We start from the raw sequence: 13,865 nt of genomic DNA, 5'->3' as shown, positions 1-13,865 counted from the left end.
ATTGTTAACTATAAGCTCAATGTCTACAGTAGATCTCTAAAAGGTTTTCATCTTGCATAACTGAAAGCTGATACCTTTTGAACAGCAGCTCCCTACTTTCCCCTGTCCCCAGCCCTGGCAACCAACATTCAACTTCCTGCTTTCTATGCATTTACTACTTTAGATCTGTCCTATAAAAGGATGTGTCCAGTTTTTCCTCTATAAGCATCTTTGCCGTTGTTATTTTTGCCACAAGCATTTTCACCACATAACAAATTGGCCATAAGGCAGTTTTGCCCTAAAAGATAAAAAAAATAATTGGCTGGCAGTTTGGTTTGACAGTTTGGTTTCCTCAGCTGGTTGAACATTGGGTTTCACTTCTCCATTGATGCAGTACTCCCGTTTTTATGTTATATAGATCTTAGCCCTCCTAATGGTCTGCACAGTGACACAGTTTTGAACTCACATTTGCCATAGAACTTTGGGACGTTTGTCAGTGGACATGTGACAACATGCCAGGCTTTCACAGAGCAATACTATGCTCACTCACAAATATGCATCCTAATATTTGGAAACTGATAGCCTTTCCTAATGAAGGAAAGAATTTCAGTGGAAAAAAAGAAAAAGCGTGATGCCAAATGAGATGAATCAACAAGCAAAAAGGAAAAAAGATTGAATACTCTGAGCAAAAGTCTTTGAAGACAAGTGCTTAGGTATAATCCACAAAATAAAATCAGTTACTTACGCAGTATTGCCCCATATTTACACTACACATTTTGAATGTATTCAAATATTTTGTATTTCACAATAAAGTCATTTTAATTTTGTTACCATGTTCATGTTTTCTTATGTCCTTCTTAATGAATGTCCCTCTTTAGTGTCTCGTAATTTTATTTTTTATAATGAAATGATCTCATGGCCAATTAGTTACTCAAAAAAAAACTTTTTAGCAAAAATCCCTGGGGCGAAGATGCTTATGTTGCAACTACCTGGAAACACAAATGAACTCCTGCAGCATCCGTCCTTCTGCGTTTGACTTACTGCACTTTGCGTAATGTCCTGAAGGTTCATCCATGTTGTTACGGGCGTCAGGACCTCCTTCCTTTCTAAGACTGAATGATATCACATTGTATGTTGATAGAGCCATTTTCTTTTTCTTTTCTTTTCTTTTTTTAAGATTTATTTCTTTATTTGATAGAGAGAGAGATCACAACTAGGCAGAGAGGCAGGCAGAGAGAGAGGGAGAAGCAGGCTCCCCGCTGAGCAGAGATTCCCAATGCAGTGCTCCATCCTAGGACTCTGAGGTCATGACCCGAGCTAAAGGCAGAAGCTTAACCCACTGAGCCACCCAGGCGCCCCAAGAGAGCCCATTTTCTTTATCATTCATTGGTCTGTGGACACTCAGGTTGCTGCCACATCTTGGTTGTTATGAATAACGCTACAGTGGACATGGGCCTGATTGCAGTTGTTTTGAATAAATAGCCAGAAGTGGGGTTCTGGGCATCTATTTTCTGTCTCCAGAGAGCTGGGGTGAGCCAGGGGAAGAACAGTGGCACGGCCACGCTGGTGGTGGGACACTGAAGGTGTGCTCAAGAATTCCCTTTAGCAATCAGAGTCCTTTGTCTTTTGATTACTTGAGATTATCTAGTGTCTCTCTGTAACATACAAGTCTCTATATAAGAAAGGAAATCAGTACTTTTAATATCAATATACCATTGACAAATAACGTTCCCTTGACTGTTTTGTTTTAGCTGAACACAGGACCAGAGAGACTGCCTTTCAGTTAGCTAATGTGGGGCTTTCTGATACTTTTATTTAAGGAACATTGTGAAAGCTAAGCTGTAGCGCATAATATTTGCTTTGAATAGCATACTTCAGAATAACCCATTTTTTATTTAATGAGATGTTATCCATTGCACGTTTCTTTGCAGGCACTTCAAGTACTTCACATATTTAATCTTTTTTTCTCTCTTCCCTAGAAACATGTTGGGCCTGAATTTTAGCTATAGACTATCAAAGGCTTTATATTTTTAGCCTGCTTAGAGATTAATATGACCCAGTAACCATATGAACAGAAATGCTGATGATACTACGCTTTGTCCTCAGCCCCAGCTGGAATATATACGATGACTCAATAGCAAGCGGTGTGCAGGTTCTGATGGCCTGTTCTCAGCCTAGTTCTGCCGCCAGCCTTAGCCCGGGGCTCCGACAGCCCAGCCTTTCTTCTGCTGCTGCTCTTGGCCCTGCTGGATATGGCTTGAAAACTTCCCAGCTGTAGTCAGAGCTATGTTTGATTGGACCCTTTGAGAGGAAGCAGCACCTAGAAGTGAGTTCAAATGTTGTCTGAACTAATCCTTCCTGGGCTTATTTTGAAGCTCTGGGGATCTCAGAGCCTTTGGCTAGAAATAGTTTTTTAAATGGAGTTGGGTCATCTAAAGAAAGCTGTCCCTCCTCTCTGATGAGGGTGGAACCTCTTTGTCTTGTCTCTCCTTCCTAGTCTTGACCCTTCATCTCTCCTGTCCCGTTATCTCTTTTTATGTATTTTCTCTTGGAATTGGGATAATTCTTAATATGAAGACTCTTTAGAATGATTAAATGTTGTTCTTTCCTTCTTGTATTTGAGCATAGAGGCTGTTTGTGAGACTACTAATGGGAAAAGGCTCGCTCCCATTTTTCTAAGTAGTTATCTCAGTAGGACATTCAAGTTCTTTAACCCCAGAAGTCCAAGAGTACTAGTCAGTTAGTAGTTGGTTGGTGAGTGCTGATTCTCACTTGGAAGAGCTGGTGCACATCTCTCACGGGGTAGGGGAAACTGAGGCCTGCAAGACCGTGACAGCCAGTGAGTGGAGAGAGCCAGGGTGCTCTGCCCTTCTGTGTTCTGGGAGGGTGGTGACGCCACAGCAGTCGTGATTTTCTTACCATTTGTTCTCCACATGGTACACTCTTCTGCTAGAACGTGGTTTGGAGCTGGTTCAGATCCTCATCCCCCGCCCCATTCCCAAGCAGCGTGGAAGAAAACTAGACTAGGGGTGAATCCATGGATTGCGTGGGCTACTGTCAGCTGGCCCTTCTTGGTTCCATGCAGCAGAGTGCTCACAGATCTCTCCGCACTCCAGAAACATATGGCAAAGGTGTCAACATAAGCACACACGAGCACGCTCTGAACTGTGGGAAAGGCACAAGGACAACTTTAAAACCTTTCTTTCCCTCACACTTGAGAATATGAAAAAAAGTAAGTCCCATCCTTTGAAAGGTAAAAGGAAAATTCAAACCATTTCCCGTATGTTTTTTTTAATCTACCCCCAGATTGCTTCTAAAATTAAATAACTGTGAATTTGCTATATCTGGAAGGTTGTGGATAACTTTGTTGCTAAGGAAAAGCCATTTTCGCATCGCTGCTTTAATTGCCTTGGGCATCTGTCATCTGCTTTCTAAACAGCAGGATTCCAGTTCATGGTCCGTTGAAAAACTAAAAATTTATGTCTAAACAATCTTTGTATTGCCTGCTGGTAGAGAGCCTGCTTTAGCAACTGTGAAGACACCGTGTTCAGTGGGAATGCTAATGAGGTTGCTGTGGTTTTTAGGCATGGATAGATGTTCTCTGTGACACATGCCAAGGAGATTAGGAGCACATCATGTTTAAAAGCTTTAGTGCACCCAATAAAATGGTTTGTCCGGGAAGCGTGTTGTTGCAGATGATAAGAAATGGCCTACCTGACTTCTGAGCAAGACTCTTCATGTTTCCCTATTAAATTATTACCTCCTGGCCTCTTTCTTCAGCTTGTCCACTCTCACTCAATTACCTAAAATCTTTGCTTCTACTCAACTTCCAGTCCCCTGTGAGCATGCCTTACCTGCTTGGGGTGGCTGGATATCTGGCAGACTTCATTCGGTGGTTCCTGTCACCACGGGGCAGACAGCAGCAGGGTCCATTCTTTAGCTGTCCTTAAGAGGACAGTTAGTACGTCATTCAAACTGAGCTTTAACCTTGACTAATGCCCCCCTCCTCTTTTCTACAACCTTTCAGGCCTAAGGAGAGGGGAATTCTGGATCTGGGAATGGTTTATGTTGTCCCTAGGTAACTCCCCTCTGCCACCAAGAGCTCTTCGGTCATTGCTTTTTTACACTGGGAGGTCATTTTGTTGACTGATATCAAAAAAAACTGCAGACAGAAATATTCTCTCTAGCTTGTTAGATGCAAAACAGTGTCAGCATTGAGAACAGTTTAGGTATGGCTTTCTCTTTGTTTATATCATTCTAAATATATCACTCCCTTTATCCAGCTTACAGCTGCTTATCCACATCAGTCCTCCTTATCCTTAATGGTTATCACAGCTCATCAGTAAGTTCCATGCGTTTGTCGGCAGCCTTGGGCATGGTCATCGCCTTTAGGCGTGTGGGATGAATCCAGGTGTCTCTCTAGGAAGTCTTCAGCTCCTGTACCTGCAAGTTCCTTTAAAACAGAACGTCCATTCCATGATATGACTGGCTTTGCATAACACTCTGTACTATTTCGACTTTAATAATGGAAGTGGAAACCAGTAATATGATCCCCATAAGTTAGTGTCTCCGTGCGTTGTAGTTTATTGGTAACAGAGAAACCCATTTTTATTTTTATTTTAATAGCTGCATGTCTGTGTATTGGGAAAAACAGAATTAACCTGGATAGTCAAGTACAACATCTCAGGGGTGCCTGGATGGCTCCGTTGGTTAGGCGTCTGACTCTTGATTTTGGCTCAGGTCATGATCTCAGGGTTGTGAGGCCGAACCCCTTGTTGGGCTCTGTGCTTGGCGGGAAGTCTGCTTGAAGATTTCTCTCTCTCTGCCCCTTCACTCTGTCTCTCTTTGTGTCTACCTCTCAAATCTTTATAAAAATAAATAAAATGGTTAACTTTTTATGACTTAACCTCAATTAAAAAAATTAATCTAAGGGATGCCTGGGTGGCTCAGTCAGTTAAGCATCTGCCTTTGGCTCAGGTCTTGATCCCAGGATCCTGGGATCAAGCACCACATTGGGCTCCCTGCTCAGCTGGGAGTCTGCTTCTCCCTCCCCCTCCCGCTGTTCCTGCTCACACTCTGTTTCTCTCTCAAATAAATAAATAAAATCTTTTTAAAAAATTAATTTAAGCTCTTAAAAAAAAAAGAGGAAAGAAAAACCCATATAACCGCAATACCTTTTTTATACCTGAAAAAAAGTAACCTTTTTAAAAATTATATTACCAGAGTGTCTCCTTTGTGCTAGACTTGAATTTCCTTACATGCTCTTTTGATATTTGTATGTATGATAAATGGCTATTATCTTTCTCCTCCAGCAGCTTTCTTTCACTGAATATGAATTCTGATTGTTCAGACCAGTTACCTCTCTGATCTAGGCTTATTGAGGCTCTGATCTGGTTGCTGGAGTCCCCTGAGCATAGTCTCTGCCTGGTGGCAGAATCAAAGTGGTCTTCGGCAGACTGGGGATGGGAAAGCTGTTCCCTGAATGCCCTGCGTCTGCCAGTGGTCCTCCAACTTCAGGGCAGGGGGTCATCCCACCATTTTGACTTTCTTGGCTTCAGATGCAAGGAGGTCAGGCCAAGTTGATACATTCTCATAAGCAGCAGCTCCATTTCTCCAGGAGCCACAGTCTCTGAAGACCACCTTCTTCTCTGGACCAGGTATCATCAAGTCACTTGACGCTCTGGAGAGATGCTGACAAGGAAGGACTATAGAGAGGAAATGCCAGAGGAGAACCATGGAGTATTAAGCTCAAAGGAGAATGGAATAGATCCCTGTGAGACTGAAATAGTTAAGGAAGGCTAAGCCTGTTACTGATATTTTACAAGGCTGACATTCAATGGGTAAAGAAGAGTTCTCTTCAACAAATGGTGCTGGGGTAACTCAGTATCCACATGCAAAAGAATGACATTGGACCCCTGCCTCACACTATATACAACATTAACTAAAAATCAACCTAAATACAGGAGCTAAAACCAGAAAACTCTTAGAAGAAAACTGGACTGGTAAATCTTTATGATCTTGCGTTGGTAGTGGATTCTTAGATATGACATCAAAAGGAGGAGCAACAAAAGAATAAATAGATAATTTGGACTTTGTCAAAATGAAACTTTTGTGTGTCAAAGGACCTTGTCAACAAAGTAAAACAATTTAGAAAATATTTGCAAATCATATGTCTGATGGAAGTCTAGTATCTAGCATATATAAAGAACTTTTACAAGTCAACAACAAAAAGACAATTTAAAGATGGGCAGACAATTTAAAGATGCCCCGCAATAGCGGGGCACCTGGGTGGCTCAGTGGGTTAAAGCCTCTACCTTCGGCTCAGGTCATGATCCCAGGGTCCTGGGATCGAGCCTGTATGGGGCTCTCTGCTCCGCGGGGAGCCTGCTTCCCCATCTCTCTCTCTCTGCCCGCCTCTCTGCCTCTCTGCCTACTTGTGATCTCTGTCTATCAAATAAATAAATAAAATCTTTAAAAAAACAAAATAAAAAAAGAACGGCAGTAGCCATTTTTAAAACAATACAAATATGAAAAGAGCAATGAAGGAGATTCAAGTTTAGCACAGAGAGACTTTTTGGTATTTTTTAAAGAAAATTACTTATGTTTAGGTATAAAAAAACCAACTGAGCCACCCAGGCGTCCCAAAAATAACTATAATAGAATATGGTTATGTGAGTTTTCCCCCCTCTAGTTTTTTTAAGAGCTTAATTTTTTTTTTAATTGAAGTTAGAGTCATAAAAAATTAACCATTTTAAAGTGAACAATCTAGAGCACTTAATACATTCATACTGAATAGACCTTTTTCCAAAGAAGATCTACATGTGGCCAGCAAGCACATGAAAAATGCTCAATGTCATTAGTCCATAGAGAAATGCTAATCAAGCCACAGTGAAATACCTCTTCACACCTGCTAGGATGGCAGGTCACAAAATGGAAAACAACAAGTTTTGATGAGTGTATAGGGACATTGGAACTCTGCCACTTTGCTGGTGGGAGTGTAAAATGGTACAGCCTCTATGGAAAATAATTTGGCAGTTCCTCAAAAAAGTTAAACACAGAATTGCCACATGCCCAGAAGTTCTCCTTCTAGGTATATACTCAAAAGAATTGAAAACGGGTATTCAAACAAATATGTGTACATATGTGTTCATAACAGCATCATTCACAGTGGCTGGAAGGTGGAAACCACCCAGTGTCCATCAGTGAACCAATGGATAGATAAAATGTGTGTGTGTGTCTGTCTGTCTGTTTCTCTCTGTCTCTGTCTCTCTCTCTCTCTCTCTCTCTCTCTCACACACACACACACACACACACACACACATTAGAATATTATCAGTCATGGAAAGGAATGAAATACTGCTGCGGGCCACAGCATGGATTGAACAGCATATGATGATGATAAGTGAAAGAAATCAGACACAAAAGGTCACATACTTTCGTGTGATGCCATACATATAGAATATCTAGAACAGCTAAATCCAGAAGGAGAGAAGGCAGACTGGCCATTAACGGGTTGGGGAGGGCGGATAACTGCTTAGTAGTAGGCACAGGGCCTTCTTTGGGGGATGAAACTGTTCAGGGACCAGATAGAGGTGGTGGCTGTCTAGCGCAGTGAGTGTATTAAATGGCACTGAATGGTCACTTTAAAATTGTTAATTTTATGTTAAAAAGAAAGGAAAGACCTGGCCTCTTTGCGTACATAAAACTGAGTGGGCCGAGCATTGAAAGTGGGAAGAAAGTGTAAGCAAAGATGGGGGCCCTGTAGTGTGAACGGGGCCCCGCCGGGGAGCCTGGGGCAGACAGTGCAGCCTGTGGCTTGTGTCGGAGTCACGGGAGACGGGGAGCGCCCTGTCCCTGAGGCAGCTGGGCTTGCGGAGGATTGGAATGGCTTGTGACCAGGAACACTGTAGAAGTAGATGAGTTGAAATGTCAGCATGTTCATGGGAGAATGAGCCGGGGAAAGCTTGGAGCTTGGTAGCCAGCGCGGAGGCTGTCGGTGTTGAACACACCCGGGACGGCCTGGACTGGAGGGGACGCGGCCGGAATCTGAATCATGCTTCGTGCTTAGGCTGTGCCAAGCCTGTTCCGAGGCTTTCTGTTCTTTAACTCATTTAATCCTCCTAGGAACCCTGTCAAGTGCGAATTCTTCTTCTCCCCTAGTGCACAGATGGGGACACAGGCTCAGAGTGGCCTTGCCTGAGAGAAACTTGCCTAAGGTTGAACGGCTCCTAACATGGCCTAGATCTGAACCCAGGCAGGTGACCCCAGAGCCACAACAGTTCTAGTTATGATGCAGAGATCGATGCAAGAGATTTTTTTTGGAAGCCGCAGGTTGAGGAGGAGGAAATTGGAAGAAGGGAACTAGAGCCAGAGTGAAGACCTTTACCCCCGGGTAACCAAGAGCTGATACAGGTCTTCTCGAGCGGGTCTTCCAAGTCAGAGTACCCGGCTAGCCCATGGTCCTATAGGCTGGAGTCATGGCTAGAGACAGAACCCAGAGGCGGCCAGCAGGAGTCCTTCCAAAGGGGAGGAGAGCCAGGAAAAGTGGAGTGTCTGATCTTAGGTAGGCCCCCTTCCCTCCCCCCCCAACTGTCCACCCTGCTGCCCCTCTCCTGTACCCTGCCTCATGCCCGGCTAGACCCTCCCGGCTGCACCCAGAGGCAGCCTGAATCGCCAGGAGTTAGGGCCTATCAAAAAGCCCCGGGTCCTTGTCTCTCTAGCCACAACGGTTGCTTTTCCCCCGAATGGCTCTGGAGGGCTGCATGGGAAGGGGCCCGATCACAGACTTGCCACCTTCATGCTAATTTCCAACATTCAAGTTGAAAACATGAATAATGTCCCTTTTCTGAGGTTCTAGGAAGGGGACGAGGGGAAACTCTGGTAACTCTGTTCTTCCTTGCTTTTGGTTTCCACATGCACAGCTTTGCTTTGTTTCAGTTATGAAATGCCCCCCTCGAAGGGCTGTGAAGAAAAGCTCTCCTCTGTAAAGCTTCCAGTTATAGGGGGAGATTAAGGCAATAAAGTCCAAAAAATAAGAAAGTCTCAATTATTAGTAGCTTAGCATTTATTATTATTATCCCAGTTATTATTATTATTATTATTATTATCCCAGTAATAATATACTTTTAATATAGACTTTTGGAATAATAGATAATAGACTTTTGGGTAATAGACTTTTGGAAGCCTTGTCACTGAAACACGGAGGCCCAGAGCCTCACCGTGATGTCACATCTCATCCTGTCTGGCCAGCCAGCGTGACTCTTCCCCTCGGGCCTGGCTCGCGCCACACCATTCCCCACCTACACGCCCTGCTTTTGCCTGCTTGTGGGCTTTGTCCCAGCTGCCCCCTCTCCCTGACCCACGCTCTCTCTCACCCCACCCGGCCAGGGGCTGCCTGGCCTTCGGGATTCCGCTCAGGTGCTTCTACTCGCACTGCCTCTCTTAATCCTTCCCCGCAGCCTTGGAGGTGGACGTTGTTGTACCCATTTTACAGATAGGCAAATATGTGTGCACGTCTGTGTATAAATTATACACACTTTACAGACCCACAAAGCGAACAGAAGCACAGAGGGAGGTTAGGAATTTGCCTGTGATCACACCACCTGTAAATGGAGCAGTTCCAAAGCCCTGATCTGCGCTTTGACTCACGCCTCTGTCTGCCCGACACCTGTCATTAAGCTCTACTGTAAGGCCTCAAGGGAAGAAACGTGAGGAAGCTTTGCTAAACATGTTTTCCTGTCTTTCCTCTCTGGGTCCAGGTGGAAGTGAAGCCATACGTGCTGGACGATCAGATGTGTGATGAGTGCCAGGGCACGCGCTGTGGTGGGAAGTTTGCCCCGTTCTTCTGTGCCAACGTCACGTGTCTGCAGTATTACTGTGAATACTGCTGGGCGAGCATACATTCCCGCGCCGGGCGGGAGTTCCACAAACCGCTGGTGAAGGAGGGAGGCGACCGCCCTCGGCACGTCCCGTTCCGCTGGAGCTGAGCCCAGGGCAGACCCAGCCACAAGTACTGGAGTAGATAACAAGGAGGGAAAAAGAGAGGGCACTGCCTCAGGGCTTACAGTGTTCTGGAAATCTGTGCATTCGTTCTCGATTTTTAAAGAAGAAATGGGTCTTTTTATTATTACTATTATTTACAGTCATATTACTGAACTCAGTGTCCAGTATAATGCAAAATTGCAGAGTGTATAACGGTACTGATTTGCACTTTGATTCTCACCTTTGTCTGCTTGGTACCTTAATTTCTTACACCTGATCTGTCACTCGTAGACTGCCATTCTCATCAGCGGCCATCAGGTTGATGTCTGTGATTTTTTTTTGTTTGTTGTTGTTGTTGTTGTTGTGTTGTTGTTGTTGTTGTTGTTCTGATTGTTTTTGAACTGGAGCATGCACTTATTTTCAGAAACTTAGAGAGTTGCCCCTAGGAGAAGACTTACCAAAGGTAATACTCGTGAGTAGGTGGCAGATGTAGCAAAAACTTCACAACAGTTCAGCAATCATTAGTTGGGGTCATTTAGAGTAAGAGTAACCCTTAATGAAAATAGGCCTTTAGTTTTCTATTTTGACATGTAAGGATACCTCATAAGCTGAATCTTTATTTTCCCTTCATGTTTGATTTTTGTTTTGCTGAGGATTTTGGTTAGATCTTTTAGTGTTATGTAAATTTATGCTGCAATAGCTTTTGCTGCTATTAAGATGGTATTATTAATACCATAATACTCTCTTCAGGCTAAGGTATCAATTTAAAGAAACCCAACAACACACGTTTGTGATTTAGGGATAGAATCAGCTGCCGAATGGAGATCAGAATAGACTACAGAAAGCTTCAACGGAAGGTCACTATTTCTGACTGCATGTTTACTTAATCAGGTTGCTGCATGCAATAAATTTTATATCCAATGTCTAGTATAAAACCTTCCCACAATGCACAAATTAAGAATCTATATAAGCTATAAAATACTGATTTTTTTAAAAGAGTTTTTTTCACTCAAAGAATTGGTAATTGACTGGAGGAAGGCATGCCTCAATAAATGGAATGCTTCTGACATTAGGAAGAGCCCCTGACAGAATGACCTATATTACAACCAATATAAAACCTAGGTGTAGGATATTCTTAAAGCAAATTTGTGGATGGTAGATGAAGTACTTTGCGGTGCTCTGTTATATATTGTGCAATTTATTTTATATAGTAAAGTGATTATGTCTAACTGTGATCAAACTTAACTGTTTAAAGCCTCTGTGTCAGACATTAACGAACTTGACAGTTCATAACTGGTATATTATTAACTAACACATGAGCTCTTAGCTACAATCTCCTAGTGCTTGCACCATTTTACATAGCTTCAGACCTTGTCCAGAAAACCAAAGAGCTCATCTTAGCTTACAAACACTAGGAATATATACAGTATATAGAGATAAGTTGTCAGATTGACAAACTAGGCACATTTTAAGAAAGTTGCGTGGCGGTGATGCTAAAGAAATGTCTATCCAAAACAAGATGGCCTGGGCAGGGCTGGTTGTCTGGGTGAGAAATTTAACTACTTAATTCCCTGGATTTATCCTGTAAAGCTTGAATAGAACTAAGACCTGCTAGAACTACCGTGGACATTTTTTTAGCATTCACTCTTGGGCTGCAGATAGTAATATATAAACACACACAATGATTGTGAGACTATGTAAATCTTTTTTTTTTTTTTTAATCTTCTTCCTATGTTTTGGAATTCTGGGGACAATCTGACTGGATATGACACTGCAGAATAGATTTAAGTCGCTGTGTTTTATGTGCTGTGATGTCCTTGTCCTGTCTCTTAAGTTAATAAGACTGCTTGTTTTTGTTTTGTTTTGTTTTGTTTTGTTTCTCCAGTGTTTAGTTGCAATTGCCAGCTCTCAAACTATAGTTTTTTTTCAAAAAGGAAAAAACAACATAGTTTTTTACTGGATTAAAAATGCTTATTAGAACTCCCCCCTCCCCTTTGAGGTTACCTCTGGGCTTTTTGGTAATAATTGCTTTTTTCCAGCCCAGCTGTGGTTTTCTGTTTGTTTGGTTTTTTTTCTATGTTTGTGGTTTCTTTCATCTGTACAAGAAATTTTGTTATGCACTACTACTTTTTGTATTCTAGACAGTTTTCAAAAGTTGGCTGAAGATTTTTTTGTTTGTTTGTTTTTAAGGAAAAAGGCATGCTTTCTGACTGACATGATCTTTTGCAATACCTCAATTTTGAAATATAGGAAAGAAAATGATATTTTCTAAGTAAGTTTATTCAGAAAAATATATATTAATTTAATTCTGCAAGAAAAATGATTTAACAGATGGGTAACTTTATTTTTTTCATGCTTATTTGTGTTTTTTGAAAATGAAGAAGTTAGAGCTTTATAACTATAATATTAAAGATCATATCTAACCTACAGAAATCTACCTAATTATGTGAAAGAAGCAAAACTTTTTGAAGAAGCACCCCTCTTTCATGTACTAAAACAACACTGAGATTTAAAAAAAAAAAAAAAAAGCTGGAAGCTTGTACAGCGGGAAGCTGATGTGGAGGTGAAAACCATGGTCACGAAGAATAGGTTACAAAGAATAAAGAATAAACTCCCTTTGGTGCTGAAAGTTGTGGATAGATGGTGGAAACTACTTTCCCTTCATTTGTATATTTATAATCAAGCGTTGATTGTGCACGACTGACCAGGATTGTGAAAGAGTTCTTCTGTTTGTATTTTTTTAAAGAGAACTTTTTTAGTTTATTAAATTATAACATGTTCCCTTTTGTTTTGTAAATAAATGTGCCCCCAAGTTGTTAATGTTATATTAAAAGAGAGGGTCCTTCAAAAAAAAAATTATTTTTTAAAACACAAGAGGTGTTCTGACCTGCAACTTGACTGGGAAGCCCCTGGGTATCACAGGTCCTGTTGTGGCCTTTCCTTGATGTGACACTTGAACTAGTCGATTTTTTGAAGGCTAAAACCTAACCTCGACTATTTGTTGTTATGTGCAATACTGTTTGTACTGTTTGTATAAAAAATAGAAAAAAAAAAAGAAAAGAAAAAAGGCATAAATCTTTATTGCAGATTTATTTTCATTGCAAACTTTAGACATTGTGATTCACTGAAATCATTTTTCTACTGTCAAATATGTACCTTTTCTTCATGCTGGTATTTTTTCAATAGTAATGTAGCCTTTGTACTGAGACAAATTTTCATTGTTATTTTTAGAAAGATTTTTTGCTAAGAAAAAAATTAAACATATTTACATATTTTTCATTTTATTTCGTATTTTCTTTAAGGAGTGCTTTCTCAATCATTAATAGAGTTGTTTCTGGGAGGGACTTTCATATCTGGTCAATGTCATAATATTATTTTGTATTTTTACTTGGAATAAATTAATTTTATGATGCTAATTCTTTAAAAGTTTATTTTTTTCATTTTCAGTTATTTTTGAAGCTAAAACCTTTGTAATATTGTTACTAAAGTGTCTAGTTTTTTGAAATGCAAAGCTTTATGTATTAACTTGCTGATGTGGTTTACAATAGTGTGACAACGATGAACATGGTTGGTTATGTAAAGTGATTGGAAAATGTAATGGATAATTGGGTAATAAAATGACAGAATGAGCAGAACATGTGAGATTTTGACAAGCCTTTTCCTTTATTACAGTGGTTTAGTGTAAGACTAGGGATGTCACAGTACAGTTCTCTAGGGATGTCACAGTGGATTTATACAACACCAGGTGCAGCCAGATCTGGGGCCCTGATAATGGAGTCATCCCCACCGAAATACCACCAGGTGGAAAACCCGGCTAGGTCAACAGAATGATTCATTGTTTTTCCCCCTCTAACTTGTCATTATGTGCGTGTGTGCATGCGTGCGTGAGAGAGAGAGAGAATCTG

General features: G+C 41.4%; 1 protein-coding gene across 21 annotated transcripts in view; it reads left to right on the top strand.

Moving 5' to 3' along the window:
- The window catches only part of CPEB3 (cytoplasmic polyadenylation element binding protein 3), a 193,781-nt gene that overhangs the window by 178,281 nt on the left and 1,635 nt on the right, over nt 1-13,865 (top strand). For 20 of the 21 annotated variants that reach the window (XM_082721952.1, XM_082721960.1, XM_082721949.1 and 17 more), the window contains one exon: nt 9,738-13,597. In XM_082721952.1, coding sequence (XP_082578078.1) covers nt 9,738-9,965 — 228 coding nt within the window. In that variant the 3' untranslated portion in view covers nt 9,966-13,597. Of the gene's footprint in view, nt 1-9,737; nt 13,598-13,865 lie in introns of those variants that run through there. The other variant, XR_014309265.1, reaches the window with a different exon arrangement.

The sequence above is a fragment of the Mustela nivalis genome (assembly GCF_964662115.1).
Source record: "Mustela nivalis genome assembly, chromosome: 2".
NCBI lineage: Eukaryota > Metazoa > Chordata > Mammalia > Carnivora > Mustelidae > Mustela > Mustela nivalis.
Note: the sequence above shows the minus strand (reverse complement) of the source record. Positions and strands in the feature narration are given on the sequence as shown.